A 19,562-nucleotide genomic window follows, 5' to 3' on the forward strand; every position below is an offset into this window, starting at 1 on the left:
ATGGTCATGATAAGTTCCAGGTTTTTTCTACCTTGGCTCCAGAGTCCTGGGAAGTCTCTTTTAACTAAATAGATTTTTTCTTTTATTTTTCACAACATACTTTTTTCCCCCAGTCTTTTTTCTCTGTTATTATATCTAACAGCCTGGGCTTGTTTTATAGCTCAGCTGGCATGGCCTCTTCCAATTAAAAATATATCCTACATAGTAGTCGATATCTGTGTCTTTGTGTGAATATCCTGGAGCATTAATTAAAAAAAAATTAATGTCCAAATATCTTCTTGTCAAGAAGTTCTCTCCCTTTCAGAGAGGAGTGGGATCTTCCAGGGGAGAAATGTTTCAATTTTCCCAAATAAGCTCTTTCTTCACTGCATGTGAATTTCAGAGACCTCCTGATTTATATGTAAAATAAATAGACCCTGTTCTCTACCTTGGTCTTTATTTCTTAAGTGTTATTTAGCATAAGCTGGGTTTTTCAAGTCTTATCACTTATCACTGTACACTAAGTTTTAGTGGCATAAAGAATAATAGTTTTTATGCCTCAACATGTATTTGAAATTATTTAGACAAGCTCAAAGTCTCCATATGGATGATATCCTTGGAATCCTTCATAGCAGATGATGATTTTATCCTGCAAACCTGTAGTCATAAAAATCTAAGCATTGGATGAACCTCTTTGTGGAAACTGGCACTATCAGGAGCAACCTGCAAGAACTACAGGTTTATTTGTATATAGTAATTTATATTTGTAAATAATATATATTTATATATAATAATCTGAATCATTTTTTCCCTACAAAACCCACAGAGCTGACTTTTGGCTTATTATTTAATATGAAAGCTGAAGGGTGGTGTTATAAGAAGTTCTACTCAGTGAAATTATCTCAATATTGAGCTGTGGGAAGTAAGGCTGTGGGGCAAATGCTGCACAGATTTTCCTTTTTTGGTAGCTCAGCTGGGTAAGACCTGCTCCCTGAAAAGCAAAGAAACTGAAAAGGAAGTGGAGATCTCTTTTCATACTTTGTTTCCCTAAAATGCACACTCTTGGTAGGATGAGCAGTATTTCAGCAGGAACAGGAAAGGTAATTTCTGTAGCTCACATTAGACATTGGTGTTGTTCACCAAAAACATGACTCAGGGAAGAAACTCCCAGAAGAAATCCCTGACTTTATCCACCTGTCCAGAGTCTCAGTGTTTTCTAATCTGCCCCAGGAAATGCTGTGAGAAATGGAGCTCCTACAGGGACAGGTCACTGAATTGATCTGAGCTCCCAGAGGGGCCTGTGTTACACCTGCACCACCACTCACAAGGGATTTCCAAAAAATAGGTTTAAATACAAATATCTTTCCACAAAGGCAGAAACTTCCCAGAATTTCTTCGAACCAAAAATATAAAGAGCAGAGATTATCCAACACTAGACTCAGTGGAAAAAACTGAACTCCCAGAAATGGACAATTATATCCTGGGGCAGTGGCTCAACTTTGCTTTCCAGTTTTCCTCTTTTTTTTTTCCTTTCCTATTTGAATTACCAGGCAACAGGCAGAGTGCTCCTGCTAATTTGTATAAATGAACAGTCAAAATAAAAACTGTGGTCACTTGGAAGGTGTTCTGTGCATAAAAGCCCTGATGTCACTTATGTGTGCTGGTCTTCTAGTTTGAATTCATGCTTTTCAATTCCAAACAGCAATTTTAGGAGAAGGGAAAAAATGGTGGTAAGACAAAGTGAACAAGAACGTGGGGTCTCCAAAAGGGAGCCTGTTGGGCACTCACTGTACAACAACTAAAGCCTCAAAGTGTTCTTAGAAAATGCTCCTGTGCTTAAGAAGTTGCTGCTAATGATGATGCTCAGAAGAACCACAAGCAGGTTTCAAGCTGCTCATCTTAAAGAAGAACATATTAAAAGCTTCAAGCCAAGAGGCTGCTTAAAGAGCCCTTGGAGAGATCCTTCCCTGCCTCACACACAGATGTTTGGATTTGGATATTCACAGAACCGAGATTTGATTCCCTGATTTTAAAGATGTTTTCAAGCTGCCTAAGTGCTCAGGTAGTGAGTTTTCTCAGCAAATTAAATGTAGTTATTCGTTTTTTTCACTCTCTCTGCTCACTGCCAAGGTGAATATCCCAGAAGTTGAACCACCTACTTTCTTCCCAGAGTAACAAAGAAAAGGAGAGCCTTTGAAAACTCTAACTCAGACTTATGCAGGTATGAATATTTTGTGCAAATAATAATTTTATTTAGCTTTAACTTGAATATTTCACGTCACAGCATGTTATTGCACCTGACATCAGATGTCTAAGCAGAACAGTGGGTTTTTTTGGGTGCACATTGAAATAATTGCAGGGAATGCTAAATGGCTTAAGCCTTAACATTTGCTGCCTATTTACCAAGGGATGAATTTTGCCCATTGAAAATGTTTTAGTCAAGGGCAGTCAGCAGTAATTTAACAACAAAACCCCATGAAGTAGCTAAATATTGCTTTAAGCTCATTTCACAAATAAGACACTTGAAACAAAAGGTTTCAGATGTAAATTTGAGGTCTCTGGATGCAATTTAAAAATACTGCAGTGTGTTTTGAAGCATCAATAACTGACACTCTTGCTTGCACAAGAGTAAATAACTGGTGATCTGTGCTCTGGTGATGTCACTTGCTTATAAGCATTGACCTAAAAAAACCCCCCAAACCCCAAAGGTTATTGTTCATAATGATCAAGTACTGATGAGCATATTTATGCCAAAATTCTTCTTGTAGCTCCTAGAAATTTTCCTGAAAGGATGTGCCCTGAAATGAAGGAATTATAAATAGAAATTTGCTCAACTCTTTTTTCAAACCAGGAACTTTTCTCAGTCATTAAATAATTCCCAGATAATATCCCGAGTTCCTGGCATTAATGCTCACATTGAAGTTTGTTGCTTGGAATCCTGCCATTTAAAACAACCTGATCTCTCACTTTGTTGTCAGGAATTAAGCTGATTAGGAAAATTAAACCCCATCCAAATCCCTTAGATTATGGATTTACTGAACTTGCCCTGTGAAAGGACAACGTGGCTGGGATGACTCTGCTCTCCAAGCCTTGGCTGCAGTTGATGAAGCAACTCCCCAGTTCTCAGACCGAATGCCCCAAAGTCGTGCAGAGCCTGGTTTTAGGGGCATAAATCCTCTCTATCCATTTGTCTCTCTCTTTTTGGAAGCAGGAAGGCTGCTCTGACACCCTCCCCAAAGGGCTGGAATACAGGCAAAAATTAACTTCTGTCTTAAAGCTTTTTTATCTGAATCCTTTGAGACTCAGGTGAGTGCTCATTAGCTTTTATCTTGATGAACTATCCCGAGGAAGAACTCGGAGCAGCCATAGAGAAAGCTCCATGAAAAGCAGTCAGTGAAATTCTGTTGTCTGCTGAAAGACATCCAGTGTTTCCAGCTGCAAATTCCATGGACTGGGATTGATATAACGCTGGGAAGCATGTTAGGAAATGACATGTGGAATGGAAGTCTTGGGAAAGGACACCCTTGCCAAGGACTTTGAGCTTGCAGTGATTATTGAACACAAGCAGCTCTTCAGAAGTTTTTTGACTGTTTGGGTGGCTTTTAAATTTTTCTTTCTCTTTTGCTTAGTATTTCTTCTCCATATTTTGATATATTTTTTGGAGCTTAAAGGAGTTTTGGCAGAATCACAGAAAGCAGGAAGCTGGAAGGCACCTCTGGAGATCATTTACTCCAGAGGAGGGTGTCCAAGACCATGTCCAGAGTGGGTTTGAATCTTTTTGCTGATGGAGAAGATGGATATTTCACAATTTCTCGGTGAATTTAACATTTCTGGAAGTTATTACCAAAACAAAGGCTGAATTGGGCCTCAGGAGCCTCATTTCCTTAAAAAATGAGTTAAAAAATTGACGAGATTGTCACTTGGGAAAGACACCAAACAGCCAAAGGAGAGAAATAGGGGGGTCTGATGGACTTGGTTCCTTAGCTGTGAAATATATGTATTGTTTTCTTCCCTGCATCTTTTTAAAGTGCTCACTATGACAAGGATATATAACAGATATTTCTTGTTCTTGACATCTTTGCTTGGGCAGAATCAGAAAGGTCTGGTTAAGGATTCCTCAGTGGCACGTCCAGGAAATTATTCAAACTTAATGGAAAATTACTTTTAAAAGACTTGATCTTTTTCCATCCCAGGGGTGCCTGCAGTTTACCTATAAGGAGTTCTAGGATACATGTATTTAATTACATAATGTTGGGGTCCTTTGGGGTGAATTTGCTTCCCTTGGGGAGTTTGGGGGGGATTTGGAGGACTTCTAACCCAGCTCTTGCAGTGCTGTGCTCTCCATGCACATGATCATCTTCAGTGGAATTGTCTCTGTCCTTATCCATATATGATATTTCAACAGGAATATTTGGAGGAGTCTGCTATTAACATCTGGGGAATCACTGCTTATATATGGCTGTGTCTTACAAAAAACCTAAACAATAAAAGAAAGAAAAATTAGCATTGTAATCCCCACTGCTTTTCTTGACATAGAATTTCTATGACAAGAGCAGTTTTAAACATTTATAGGGACACACAAACAGAAAGCTGAAATGTGAAATTATTTAAACTATGTATTAAATACCCAACCAAGGAGAAAAATGGGTTTCTGTCAGGATTCCATTTTAGAGAGATGGAGGAGAAGCACTACTTGGGCTTGCTGGAGGCAAGTAAACCTTGGAAGAAAGTCTTGCATTACTTTGCTTTGATTAAAAATCATCACAATATTTACCCAGATTCATCAATTCCCATCTGCTACAAAGGTTAGGTTGCTCATACTTTTTGTTTATCTCTAAATATGTTGCTAAATTATAGCTGAAAGTTATTATACCAACTAAGGAAGTAGGAGATAAATTAAAAAAAAAAAAGCCAAGAATCTTTTCTTTTAAAATTATCTATTAAACTTTAATTCCAAACACTGTAGGTAATGGTACAAATACAAGAGAAAGAGAAATTTGGTCCTGAATCCTCAAACAGGAGGAGACACAGAGATAGTAAAAGACTTGCTATTCCAGCTGCCTGTATAGTTGGTAAATGACACTGAGTTATTTAATTTCTCTGACTGAAAGACTCATTTACTCCCTTTCTAACCCACATCCAGTTGTGAACTGCAAATATTGAAACTCAATAATTTACACTTGATGTTAAACATCTTACAGGTTTAAGCTGCATGAATTATGTGCCCTCCCTAAGTTAGTTCCACAATTTAAAAATGTGTATTGAGATTGTAATATTTGCCATCCAAATGACCTCTTACCAGAATACTAAGTTGAGAAAATGGCACATTGGTGCAGTTGACACTAGTTCACAATCTAATTGTTTCCTTGACACCAAATTAGCATGCTGTACACAAAATATATTCAACAGTTCAAGCTAAATTGACAACCAGCAGATTGTGGAAGCCTTTGCAAACTCCATCCTGAGCTCACTGTTACCACCTGGTGAAATGGGCTCTGGAGCCCAGAGCAGGTAACAAACCACGATCCTTCCCTCCTGCCCCAAGGGAAAGCTTTCCCTGCTAGGCTATTTTTATGGTTTTCTGACCATATCATCGGATTTCATTCCATTTGGGCAAAAATCACACTTCTTGCCTCATTAAAATGCAATTGAAAAATCTAAGACTGTTGCACGGACCAGTGCAGTGCTTTGCAAAATTATTTATTTCGTAGAATTGCACAAATGTATCGGATAAACTAGAAGGAAAATATGGAAGAAAAGAGGAGTTCTTTCCTAGACATAAACTGAAATACAGTAGCAAAACAAGAATTAAATTTTACTTTATAACAAGTTATACAGCTGCAAGTACCTGCTTTAAAGGCACGTGAGTTGATTTTATGGTCTTAATCCACCAAAGCCCTGTTCTTACAGGGGGGTCAAACATGTAAAGTAAAAATATTTCCTGGAAATATTTTGAATAAACATAAACACAAGACATACTAAACTGTTTGTGGATAACTTAGTGGAAATTAAAGATGAAATTCACTGGCCTGTAGACGTTGCAAACAACTGAATCACATCGAGGATCTCTGAAGGAACAAAAAGAACCTACAGGGTCACATTTTGCTCTCATTTTCACAGTGATGTAAACCCAGACTGAGTCGATTTGACTCAGTGTAACAATATAACTGTGGAATATTTCCAGACATCCATCAAGGAGTAACTGCAGGACAAGCTGCTGGGAGGACTCGCAGCATCTGCCCAGGAGTTTTTCAGACCCTGACTTGCACTTGGGCCTTAAGTGTGCTCAGTTTTGCAGTGTTGGTCAAATAAAAGGTCTGGCTGCATAAGAAATGCTGAATAAAGACCTCAAATGCCAATGCTGTCAGCATTTCTGAACAGTTTTACCTTTACACATGCAGGCATCCTGCTGACTCATTTTCTTAATCACCTCTAAAATTCACAGGGAATTTTAAGATTCCGTTTCCTCAGAAGGCCATCAAAACACAAATTTATCATAGCAGAGTGTCAGGGAAACTAAAGCAGCCCAAGAAATATAAGTAGACAATTGTTTTTCATTGTTTTCTCTCTTCTGCTGCTGCAGAATGTTTAAAAAATACTTGAAGATGGGATGGATTGAGGAGAGGTACATTAAAATAGGCAAACATACAGAAAAAGCTTACTTAAAAATCCAGGGAAGGTTGACCTTAAGATGAAAATAAAGCAAGGAAAAATCCAGGTTTGATTCTGCATCTGTCTGAATTAAAGACCACAAACTTCTGTTCATTGCAGTCATTCCACACGCACATGAAGATTTTATTATATTCCTATAGGATCTCTTTACATTTTATGCTTATATAAATGAAGTGAAATTTACTTTATAAAATATTTAGGGAATCTTCTTAAGAGCCTCTAAGCTCATTAGGCAGGTGAATTTGTCTTGGATTTGGCCAACAAACTGTTTAACCAGGGGAGAGCCACAGGCCCAGCTGTCTGGAAGAGGAGCTGCTCTGTACGGGAGCCAAGAGCCAGATGGAGACGACAGCCAGCTCAGGAGTTGCAATATCCACCCTGAAAGGATGTCAAAAGATGGGAAAAACTCTGACCACTGAGCTGATAAACAGGGGTTTGAACTGCCATCAGCATTCTGGCTTTGAATGCACCCCCTGTGCCCCCTCATCCCTCATTAGGGTGAGCTCAGCACAACGCGGAGCTGGGGGTTAAATCCTGGGGGGAGCTGGGGGGTGCTCAGCCTGCTCCCTGCAAGAGCCTGCTCCACACTCAGCAAACAGAGAGCTCGGCCTGACAGAAGGGAAATATAATTAGGATAAAGAATAAAGAGAAGCAGAGGAAGGAGGGCTCCTGTTACCGAGGGGTTATGGAATTCACGAGGCCTCCAGCTCAAAAGCAGCAGAGGAAGTGTGAGGCAGATTATTTCTCCCTTTTGTAAGGCAAATGACTAATTATACAAAGCAAGATTTTTTTTTTCTCAAAAGAGATTTGAAAGGTATCATGCAATATTGATACAGAAATTGTAGTTGATGCAGGTTTACAAGGCAAGTGGTAAAAGAAAATGTAAATGCAAACATCGTGTTTTTTCCTTTTTCTCCCTGTGGCTCTTCCTTTTGTCAGAAAGCTGCCTCAGTGCAGAAAGTTCTCTGTGAAACAGCAAAATCCTTCCAACTGGATACAGTTTTAGGCTTCCCCTTCTGTGTCCATTATGGAGAAGAAGCTGTGAGCTTAATCCATCTGAATTTCCCTTGTTGAGTATTGTTGCTATTAGTTTTACTCATTTTTCTTTCGAAGGAAGAAGAAAAAATAATGCCTGTTAGAGGGAGCTGGATCAATACTAAGAAATTCTTTGTCAGATAAAATAAGAACAATCATTAACCTTGTTGCTTATGAATGTAATGCAAACTCCTCTTTTCAGCTCACCTTTTCCACAGCATCCCCAGCAAACTTCCCTCATTTTGCTCAGCAGTTAAATCCCAGCTCAACCACCCAAACAAACACTGATATTAATAACCTTGGAGCTCTCTTCCTGCTGGCTGGGTGGGAAAAAAAGGAGGAGACGTTTCATGATATGGTTCAGGTATTTTCATGATAGGGACTCTTCAGTTTGTTTACTTAGGCCTGGATTTGAGGCTGGATTATGGATATTATTTGTAGATCCAGCCTCTCCGGGAGCAGCACACGAAGATGGTCCACAGCCATTCCAGCAAAATATCTATAGAGACACATGATGTCATTGTCCACAACAAAAAGAAATTAGAATCAAGTTGTCTGAAATTACTGTAAAGTTTTTAATCTCTGACAAATGGTTGATCTCTCAAAATTATCAGCAGTTTCCAATTCCAATTGAAGTTTATGTGCATGTTATAAATAGATTTGCTGTTACTTGTGCAGAGTTAAGAGGCTACTCAGCAGCTTGAGGTGCAGATGAGTTTTTAAGTACAAGATGTTGAAATAGTGTGAAGTATTTATACATTTGTATTTATTCACAAAATATTGTGGCACAAGAGGTTGTCACACAGCTTTGTTTTGTAGGAGTCCTTCAAACAGGTGTTCAGTCTTTTAATGTGGAGATCCAATTTCTACAAAAGGGACAAAGTTGTACTGCAAGTATTTACTTATTTTCTTGTTTCCTTTCCTTGCAGTAAGTGCAATTTCTCAGTTGGACTCTTCTATTCATCTTTTTGGTGTCACTGAGTAAGAGGGTATTGATGCATTCCTAGAAAACAGTAGCATTTCTTTTTGTCTCTTGCCTGATGAATGGGATTCCTGAGTCTAGCCTTCTGAATTTTGGAGGTTAATGCATTTGATGCTTGTTAAGAGGAATTTTGCCTGCTTTATGGCTTCTCAAAGTCTTTGCTGAGTTCTGCAGACTTAATGCTTCACCCTTGGTTTTCCACATCAACTGAAAAACGGTTCCAGCTCATTTGCCTGCAGAAAGTAGTAGTTCAGTAGAGAGGGGATTTTGGTGCTTTTTATTGCTACTGTTAGTCTCCTGTTGCTTCTTTAATTTGTTTTGTCTGTTAGTGCCCCGATTTATGGCCAGCATTAGTTAGTGCACAGAGCTGAGGTGCTGGGTCTGTATCCCAAGCCTCTTCCTCGACAGAATGGGAAGGCAGCAAGATGCTGGATTTCTAAAAATCATTTGCTTGGTTTTACAAACTATTGGCCCTTTGTTGGTGTTTTGGATGGAACCTGTTTGGCCAATTTAGCTTCTGGGAGCACTTGGTCACTTCTGCCAGTCCCTGAAGTGGGTTGAGGTTTCACCATGAGATTATTTCAAGCGGGACCAGGTGATGCAGGAAAGATCCTCTCTGGAGGACATCAAGCAGCACCAAACCAGTCATGGTTTTAATAATCTTGAAATATATGGGAGTACTAAGCTAAGGTACCTGCTCCAATCCTTCCAGCACACATCAAAAAATAAATTAATAGTAGACAGAGGTTTAATCAAACCACTACCAGAAGCTGCCATGTGGCAGCACCATGAGGTGGTACCTGGCCTTGTTAATACTCAAAGAGCAGATAGTAAAGTCCTGTTGGTGATGTCAATGTGTGTGATGGGCTTTAGAAAGCTGCTTCCCTCCTGGCTGTGACAGGGAACCAGCAGCAGCATGCACGGGGTGGGGGGTGTCACACCAAAATTCAACCTGCAAATCCTTGCACAAGAAGTCTGTGTCCTGGAGACTCCTCCAGGTTTAGGGGCTGCCTTTCGAGCAGGTTGCAGCGCTTTCCCCCTCCTTCTTCTGAAAATAGGGGAGGTTGCAATGCTCTGGTGCTTTCCCTTCGGCTTTGTAGCTGCTTAAAAAGTTGCCTGGGAGGACTGGAGTGTGTGTATGAGTAGGGGGCAATTCCAAGGGGAGGGTCGCTAGTAAGGAAGCGTCGTATGTGCCCGGGTAGGTGAGAGCTGGGCAGGTTTGTTATGACATAACTGCTGGAGGGGGGGGGTGGAATTTGTGGCAGAGAGAGCGGGGGAAGAGAGAGAGAGAGAGAGAGAGAAGTGGAGTCTGCAGCACCCTGTCAGTGCTATCAGAGACAGGATCTGGCAGCTTTGGGTTGAACTACCACATCTCCGCTCCACCACTCCGAGCATCCTGGATCTCCAGCTAGAAGGGGAGAGGGAGCCGAGCAGCGGCGATCATGGCAGCGTCAAATGGCTTTATTTCTTCGCGACCTCTCGTTTCTCTCTCTCATCAATAATTCACCTGAGGGCTTTTGTTTTCCCCACTCCCCCTTCTCGCTCTCCTTTTTTGATGCGGGAAGGGGGCCCCGGCCAGCGCGCATTTTGTCCGGCAGCTTTTCGAGGCGTGTTTTAAAGAGCTCGCGAAAGGACCCGGGAAGAGGAAAAAAAGAAGAGAAGAAAAAAAAAATAAAAAAAAAGAACGGCACAAAGTGGTGGCGGGGAGGGGGGGGGGAGGAGGAGGAGAAGAGCGGGAGAGGAGAGAAGAGACGGAGGGGAGAAGGCGGCGGAGAGAAGACTTTGAGCGCGGCGGGCGCGGCGCGGGCGCGGGTGCGGTGCCGGGCGCGGTGGCCGGAGCGGGGCGCGGAGCGGCGGCGCGGGCGGCCGCGGGTGCGGACCATGGGCTGGCGGCTGCTGCCCGCCGTCCTGCTCGCCCTGGCGCTGGGCGGCCCCGCCGCGTGGGCGCAGAACGACACGGAGCCCATCGTGCTGGAGGGCAAGTGCCTGGTGGTCTGCGACTCCAACCCGGCCACCGACGCCAAGGGCTCGTCCTCGTCCCCGCTGGGCATCTCCGTGCGCGCCGCCAACTCCAAGGTCGCCTTCTCGGCCGTGCGGAGCACCAACCACGAGCCCTCCGAGATGAGCAACAAGACGCGCATCATCTACTTCGACCAGGTGAGCGGCGGCGGCGGCGCCCCGGGGCATCCCCGCGGGGCCGGTGCCTCCCCCGCGAACCTCAACAGGTGCCGCCGCTTCCCTAAATTCCCGCACAAAGTTGGGGGGCAGGGGCGGCTGCTGCGGGCACCCCCGGAGCGAAGGGACCGGGCAGGGGGGAGCTGGAGGGGCTGCGGTTGCCCCCCGGGTATGGAGAGGATGCAGGGGAGGGCTGTACCGGCCCCTCCGCAGCCCCCCGGGGACTGGGGAGGATGTCCCCCGGGGATTGGGGAGGATGTCCCCCGGGGATGGGGAGGATGCAGTTGAGGGCTGTACCGGCCCCTCCGCAGCCCCCCAGCCCCTGGCGGATGGAGCCCAGTAAGTTCCCGAGACCGAGTACGGGGAGATGCCGCGGCCGCAGCACTCGGGGGACACCGACGGGGGGACACGGCCCCAGGGGGCTTGGGGACGGGGGTTCTCAGGTGTGAGCAGCCTGTGTAGGTTTTAGACGGTTTGTTCACCCTTTGAGCGGGGAAAGAAGAAGGAATTTCAAGGGAAAATCTTTAAACTTTCCCCGAACACTCCCAGGTTCACGGCACAGCCCCGTGCAGCTCAGCACCAGTATTATCGTGCAGGTGCCAGCACACGTTTCAACACCGGCTCCTGTCCTGGGGCAGGTCCAAAGTAATCGAGACTGATGGCTATTCTTCTTCCTACACCCTGTTGTAATGAACAGTAAATTGTTGTGACAACTGGGGTCAGATATGTCAGACAGCCCAATTCTGGGAGTGTGAAATGATCATAACTCCATGGACATTCCTAGTGGCTTTCTAGGGCTGTGCCTGGCATAAAGGAGCCTGAAAATAGCAATTAAGAATAAAGCATAACTAAGCGGAAAGAAAGCACAATCTAGTCATTAGAGAAGATGGGCAGCATATGGATGATGCACTCATTTAATATGTTCCCCTCTGTTACTTGTCTCTGTTTGATCAAACTCAAATTATTGTTAGTACAAAAACAACTGAAGCAGCAAAGGCTCACAGCCAGTTTTTCTGGGATGTGCCAGGTTTTACAGCAACTCTGGCTGTAAACTGGGGAATGAACTATATCATTCATGTGTGTCCTTCCTCACAGCTTGGCACTTTGAGGAAGACAGTGTTGGCTTGACCATTGCTTTTTAAAACCATTTGCCACTCCCAAAATTAGTGGTTTTGATGTCATTTTTGGGGAATGATGAACAAGAATGCTTTTACTTAATCCCCTCTAAAGATGTAAGGAAGAAAGGACTTGAAGGTGTGACACAGTAGCAAAGTAGGGAACAATTTCCACCCTAGTTTGTTTGTAGTAAAGCTGTACTATAAATACAACTAAATATCCATAGTATGAGCTATTAATTGAGAGAACATGAATAAACCAGCTTAGATGTAGATTAAAAATTTTCCATGGGTGAATGTTTTTTAAAATTATAATCTGTGTTTTTATTTAGTACTTAATTCTGGTATTAATTCCCATGCTCTATTTTTCTGTTTGTAGATCCTTGTAAATGTGGGCAATTTTTTCACCTTGGAGTCTGTCTTTGTAGCACCAAGAAAAGGAATTTACAGTTTCAATTTCCATGTAATTAAAGTCTATCAGAGTCAAACAATTCAGGTACGTCGATCAAGTGTGATTGTAAAATCTTTTCCCTAAATTGTTTGTTTGGAATGAGATCTTCACTGAACACAGGAGTACTTAACACTCTTTCAAGGAAAAAATGCTTAGTTTACAGCAACCTGTGGTGTCGACTTCCTAGTAGCTGAGTGAATTAATTTAAACTGAATAGCTGAGATAATACAGGATCCTCACCTCAGATAAATTGCCACAGCTTCACTTCTATCTCATAAAACTGGGGTGATACAAAGAATTCAATGAATGAATGATCCAGTAGTAAAAGAGAGCTCTGAATTTCACTTAATTGCTTAAATACTATTGAAGAGTCATATTTTCCTACAGGTTAAACTGTCTGGATCACAGGAATTCTGGGAATCCACACCAGATTTGACTATTTTTGTAACATTTTGACTTGGCTAACAGCTCCTGATGCCAGGTAGCTCATCATCCCCTTAGTCTGCTGTGGGCCAAGGTTAGTCAACGTGGTCTACTTGTTCTGTAACCACAGCAAAATGCTGTATCTCTACAGGGATGTCTTCTAAGGAACCTTTATAGCACTTTAAATTTTTTTTTTCACCATATAATGTATAAAAGATGTGTCATCTATTAGAGAAAAAGGAGTAATTCTGCACTTTCTTCTGTAGCTTAATAGCAGCTGAACTGCCTAATTAAATATAAATATGTACTGGCTTAGAGGAAAAGCCTCTAAGTTCCTGAACATCCCTTTGCTGAGCCAACAGTAAATTCCTTACAGTGCATTCCTTAATCTTCATGCCAGGTCCTGCATTTTCTGTGACATACATCCTGGCTTTCTAAATCTGGATTAATATCTGTGGCTTCCTTTGTTTCCACCCATGAGACTACCAGACTCAGAGAAGTATCTGATGCTTTTCCATGTTCTGTCTTGCTCCTGGATGTGGTTTTCAGAGTGCAAGGCTAAGGTGAAGCAGATATCTGCAGGAGGAGTGGTCAGATATTGCTTTGTGGCAGCTCTGGCTCCTGGGAAAAGTGTAAATGGTGGAGATGGCAGAGAGCTGGTGCAGGACACAGTCACATCCCTTCAGTTTACAGTGGGAAATCCTAATTCCCTTCAGGGCAATGGCAAAAGCCTTAAGTGAAATATTGACCCCATGAAAATCCCTATAATGGGCTTATAAGCTGTTTAATGTGCTCGAACTTTGTTCTTTTCACTCTCTCAAATGCTGAAGGTTGAAATGGCCTTGAATATCTGCATGCCAGCCACTTCACTGGATTTAAAATGCATCTTGCCAAGGAAGATGCCAAAGCCAGTACCATGGTTATAGAAGTCCAGCACAGGCTGGTGTTTCACATACCAGGGACTCAAACCTGGGAGTTCGGGGCAGGTGACAGGGAATGTTACAACCTGTGACATGGCCTGAAATATTTAATACATCGAGAGTTTCTAAAGTAATGGAAGTTTTGGCACAGTTAACGTGGGACCATCGGGTGCAAACCTGTGATGGGTAAGGGTTGGACTTTATGATCTCAGAAGTCCCTTCCAACCCAGCTGATTCCATGATTCTATGATTCTATGATGTGTCTTCTGCTGTGATTAAAATTGTTGTAAGATGCTCTGCAGGGGAACCCAACCTAGAGAGATGGTACAGAAGGAGTGGGATAAATCAAAACCAAGCAATGAGAACCAAACCCTTGATGCCCTTTTTCTGCATGTTTGATACGTAGGAAGGAGAACCAGAAACCATTGCAGTGGAACAAACTGGTTTGAGTCTCATGCAGACTTTAAACACCACTAAATCACCCAAAGGCTTCCTACACAAGTGGTATCACTGTGCTCCTGGAACATCTGTTAGTGCCATTAAATATCATTAAACTGCAGTTTGTTCCCCGAGGACATCTGATTAAGTGGATTTCCCAGATAGGTGAATCCCAAATAAGGGCCAGATTCTGCTGCCCTGACTTCTGCTGAGCAGTGATTTATTCCGTGGTGACTCCCATTAAAATTAATGGGAGCATATGCAAGGCCAGCACAGCCCATATGAAAGAGTATTTCACAGTTCACCCCTGTGTGACTGCATTAGAGCTATCTAAAAAGAAAAAACAGAGCTAACAGTTTGCCATGGGGGAAATGAAAAACGCCTGGATCTGTCCATTCCCTCAGCCCTGCCCATCTTTGTGTACAGAGTGTCTGTGATGCTGCTTTCAGAGCAGAGGTTGTGCTGACTTTCAGAAGGGTTTTACAGAAAATTGGAGCCAGTACCGTGGTTTATAAAGCTAAAGATTGGTTCTAGACTTTAAAACTAAGCTGCCATCAGCGATGGGAGGGACAGAGATTTTGCTGCCAGTGAAGTGTGAGCTCCCAGCCCACTGTGGTGCCTCTGACACCTCATTAAGTGGCTGCATCACACCTCTGGGGGCCCAAGTTTCTTGAAAATGTCTTTTTTTTTACACTCCTGAGTATAAATAACCCTAAATAACCCCTGACATAGGCAAAGTGATGCAAACTGAGGTGATACCTCCCTCAGCTGCAAGTCCAGCCCATGGAACACCAACACGCTTGTACACACCAATTAAATGTAATTATGAGCTTAAAACAACCCAAAAACCAGTGAAGATTGGGACCTTAGCAGGGCTTTTATTCTGTAATTAATATTCAAGGGTAGTTCTTGGTGTTTTGCTGTTAATTGGAGCTTTTCAGTGGTTTTTCTCTTGCAGGTTAATTTGATGCTGAATGGAAAGCCAGTCATTTCTGCTTTTGCTGGGGACAAGGATGTCACACGTGAAGCTGCCACTAATGGAGTCCTGCTCTATCTGGACAAGGAGGACAAGGTTTACCTGAAACTGGAGAAAGGTAATCTGGTCGGTGGATGGCAGTATTCTACGTTTTCTGGCTTTCTGGTCTTTCCCCTGTAAAGTCAATTTTCCTGTGACATTCATCCAGGTGTGGACTCATCATTGCCTCTGTTACATGAAGATCATTTTATCATCATGGGATTGATGTTTCTTTATTGGTTTTTCATGGGTGAATATGGATTCTCCCTATGGATTTTGACCCCATCTGAACTACTCAGAAGTTTCACTGAATTTTGTGTGTTTAAATACAATATATTTGGACTGAGACTAAAGCAGACAATAAATATTTATGCTTAACATTACAGTCTAAAGCTGCCTGCAAGATTTATTCCAACCACATTTTCTGGACTTACTGGCTTCATGAGAGAAGTGGATTTTCTTTAATTATGAAAAAAACTGGCAACCAGGTCTTTAATTTAGGAGAGTTTGAGTTCAGACTTCAATCAAGAGTTAGTGTGTTGCTGCCAAAGAACTGTATATTGATATATTGGTCATACATGTTTTTGTCACTGGGACTTTACTGCCATGATCTATTCCATTGTCTTGAGAGAGGTAATTATTATTGATAAGTGGTTGACTTTCATTCTCCTCTGAGTGTTGTGTGTTGGATGGTTCACCCAGATATTTAAGCTCTGTCAATGCTCACATCAAGTGTAGCCCACATAAACTAAAGGGTCATGGATGTATTTTAGTCGGATATGAAAGACATTCCTCTTTTCCACCTGCTGATTTCTAAAAGGAATAGCAGGTTATAACCATTAAGACAAAACTTACCAGGGTTAAAGGTGATCATTCAGGCACAGCTTTGCAAAACAGCTTTGCCCTGCAGGAAGTCTCACACTTGTTCTTCAATTTTAATTAACATGAATGATAAAAACTGCTTTATTAAAATCCTAAGGGATTCCTTCCTTAGCCACAACCACTTTGTTAGCTGGAGATGAGATCCCCCTTGTTTGTATTTATGTGTATTTTTCAAACCTTCTGTTGTGTTAAAGGTATCATCTGATTTTGCCTTAACTCCACAACTGTATATAATTTTAGGTCATATATTTAACAAATGTTAAATCCAAATAGCTGGTACCTAACTTGGTACAAAAGCTTTTCAGCTTTTTGTACAGGTCACATGAATTCATAAAGTTATTTATTATATCATTGTTACATAATAAAGATTAATATATGTTAGCTTAATTTTTGACCTTCGGATTTTGTAAGTTGCTTCACGCTATTTTTTTATTGGATATAATTATTATATGCAAAATGTAAGCTTTTGGGATTCACAGAAACTACCCCAGGAGGCAGGAAAACTGCCATAAGTTAGTCTGGCAGAATCCTAGAGGTAATCAGAAGGATCTAGAAATAACCTATGCATTTTATTTGAAAAACAAAAAGATTTAGGGAGAAATCCTGACCTCACTGAAGTTAGTGTTAAGAATCACATTGATTCCAAAGGGTTTTGGATGAAACCTGTTGCTTTAGGTTTTTACCATCAGCACGAAACTCCAGTGCCATCAAATTGAGTATTAAATGAAATGATTTTCACAGGAGCTGCTAATGAAACCTTCATCCCTCGTGCCCAAAATAGACACTGAATTGATGGATCTTTGTGCCTTGCATATTATGAAGGATATGGTTCTAATTAAAAAATACTGTGTACTTGAAAATGTTTCTGGATGGAAGGTCCTGCAGCAACTGGGACCTTCCCTAAGAGCCAGTTTAGGCTGGGATTTGCTGCTTTAGGTGACCTGGTTCCAATTTGTTCACTTGTTAGTCAAGTGCAGTGCCATGTTGCTCTAGCTGCTGTAAATGGATATTTCATTGATTTAAAGTCAGTTGGTTGGTTGATGCTCCTGATTAAAACTCCAGGGAATCAGTGCCACAACACTGTGCCCAAATTCCTCATTGTTCAACACCCAACATATAGGATTTTTTGGGCCACTTCAGGAGGGTAGGTGGGAATATTCCCCCTCTACGAGACAAGTCAGATAAGGAGGTGATTTTTTAGACACAATATTGAGCACTGCAGTTCGGGAGAAAGTGGAAGGACATGGCAATGAATGATGATGAATGATTTACAGGGCTGAAAAATATAAAAAAATTATTATGACCAATCAAAAAGTGTTACTGCTGTACCCCCAAAATGTGTGTATATATATATATATGTATATCTGAACCCCTTGGGATTGCAGCACATAGTATGCATGATGTTATAAAGAGGTTATTTGTAATAAGGGTTTATTTCAGAGGGGAACATCAATATTTTGTATAAATTGGTAAAATCTGAAATCTCACCCAGTGAAATATACGTGATGTAAAAGACATGTTGCTACACAGACAGAAGAAAAATGGCATTAAAGGTGTCAGTATACTTTCAGAATGATCAAATGTATCTAACTTCTTTAATTTATAAACATATCATCTTTAAAAGCCGCCTTCAGCATTCAGCAATAATCCTGAACTACCTTAATATAGTGGTGATTTCCCCTTGGCAAAATATTTGTGGTTGCTTCAGTCCTCAACAGTTACTTAAACTTCAGCTAGAGAGGCTGGGAAGTTATTCAATTAGGGAGTTACATTTTAATGGAAATATCCTAAATTTTTGCCATCAGCTTCTAAAATCAATATTTTGCCGGGTAAAGGAGAAATTTCACTGGAGTCCCTGGAAAGCAGCTCCTGTTATTGTCACACAGTGCTGAGCACTCAGAGGTGGCCCTGGGGATGGGCAGGGCTCTCAGCTCACATTTAAATGTCTAAATAGCAACAAACTATGGGGTTTAGACCACAACTTGAGCTACTTTGCAGATCTTGCACTCCTTTTTATTGTGTTGCCCCAGAGGTACATCAGTAGGAGTTACTCCCAGAAGAGAGGGATGAGCCAGGTCTGGAAAATCCCATTTCTCTTCTCTCTCCTCATTCCTTTTTCTTCCCTTCTGCCTTCCCATGTTACTTTTCCAGCAGTTTTCCTGTTCAGCAGCAACAGCTCGGGAGAAACTTCACATTTCAAAAGGTATTTAAGATTAGAGGTTTGATTTTTTTTTAAAGAACTTAAACCTGCCTTGAGCTGCACTGTAAAGGTTAGAGCTGGTTTCCTGATCCTGTTCAATTCCATGATCCAGTCCCATTGGTTCTGGTGAGAGCAGAATTCCTCCCTCTGTGTGTATCCCTGCTGCAGAATGTGCTGAGGATCTACACCCACAGCCTTGAGCATAAATCCACTTTGCAGTGAACTTTGTGGCTTCCAAAGGTTGATTGTGCAAGAAAACCTTTTAGCCACATGGAGTAAGGACAAAAGAAAGAAATTACTTTCTGAAAAGAACAGATATATTGTTATTGTCTGTGATCTCTCTGTTTTTTAATCTGTTTTATTTATATTTTATCCCTATTTTATTGTAAAATTAAGGGAAAAAACCCTCTCTATTTTCTTTTCTTTCACTCCTGAGTGATGTAAATGTTGTTGGTAGAGCCAGGTCTCCCTGTTCCTCCGGGTTCACCCAGTGTAGAAACCTGCTCTGTTCTGTGGATTCCTGTGTGCTATGAAGAGTTTAGGCTGCACATGCCAAATGCCTGAAGAGCCAAAAAAGATACTGTTCAAAAGAGCCTGGGAGCAGCAGTGTTTTTGGAAAAGGCACTGAGGTAGCTTTGAAATTTTCACAAGCTCTTTTGTCTCTACATAAAAAGGAAAAACTAACTTTGAAGCATAGAGAAAGGAAAAAAAATTCCTTTTTTATTTTTTTTAATGCAACATTTTGTATTTATTTTATGTTACATCATTTTCTAGTAGTACCTGAACATTTTCTCAATGTTAATTAAATTACTTTGGCCAGGTCATGGCAGAGTAAGTGTTGAAACCTCAGTGTTACTACTGAGAAAATGGAGACAGTGTTTGGGAAACGACCATTCCCAGGGTGTCAACACATCCAGTACCAGTGACTGACTCTGTTCAGTTTGCTAGATCAATCCTTTTTCTGATATGAGGCATTTTTTTAAAGCAAATTATAGTTTTGGAGTAAATGGCATTCTGGTGTATTTCCCCTTTCATATTATATCTAAATAATATTCCTAGAAAATTGAATGCAGCGAAACAGTTTTAAATGCCCCAAGAATTTCACAATCAACTCTCAACTATTTTTTTTTTAAGCCCCCAAAGCAACACATCTGCACATACAGTATCTTTACAAACAGGTTTTAGAGAGAGAAATGCAAGAAGCTGTGTGTCACAACCACAACGAGGAAGCCAAACCATTAACATGAAATATGGGCTGAAGCAGAGAAACACATA

General features: G+C 41.5%; 1 protein-coding gene across 1 annotated transcript; it reads left to right on the forward strand.

Moving 5' to 3' along the window:
• Positions 1–10,498: 10,498 nt before the first annotated feature.
• On the forward strand, positions 10,499–17,663 carry CBLN4 (cerebellin 4 precursor). The gene is made up of 3 exons (XM_027697511.1): positions 10,499–10,825; positions 12,338–12,454; positions 15,149–17,663. Exons 1-3 carry the CDS (start codon positions 10,550–10,552, stop codon positions 15,344–15,346), a joined length of 591 nt encoding a protein of 196 aa, XP_027553312.1. The 5' UTR covers positions 10,499–10,549; the 3' UTR covers positions 15,347–17,663.
• Positions 17,664–19,562: the final 1,899 nt, after the last annotated feature.

The sequence above is a fragment of the Neopelma chrysocephalum genome, unplaced genomic scaffold (assembly GCF_003984885.1).
Source record: "Neopelma chrysocephalum unplaced genomic scaffold, ASM398488v2 Primary Assembly neopelma1_119, whole genome shotgun sequence".
NCBI classification, from domain to species: Eukaryota; Metazoa; Chordata; class Aves; order Passeriformes; family Pipridae; genus Neopelma; species Neopelma chrysocephalum.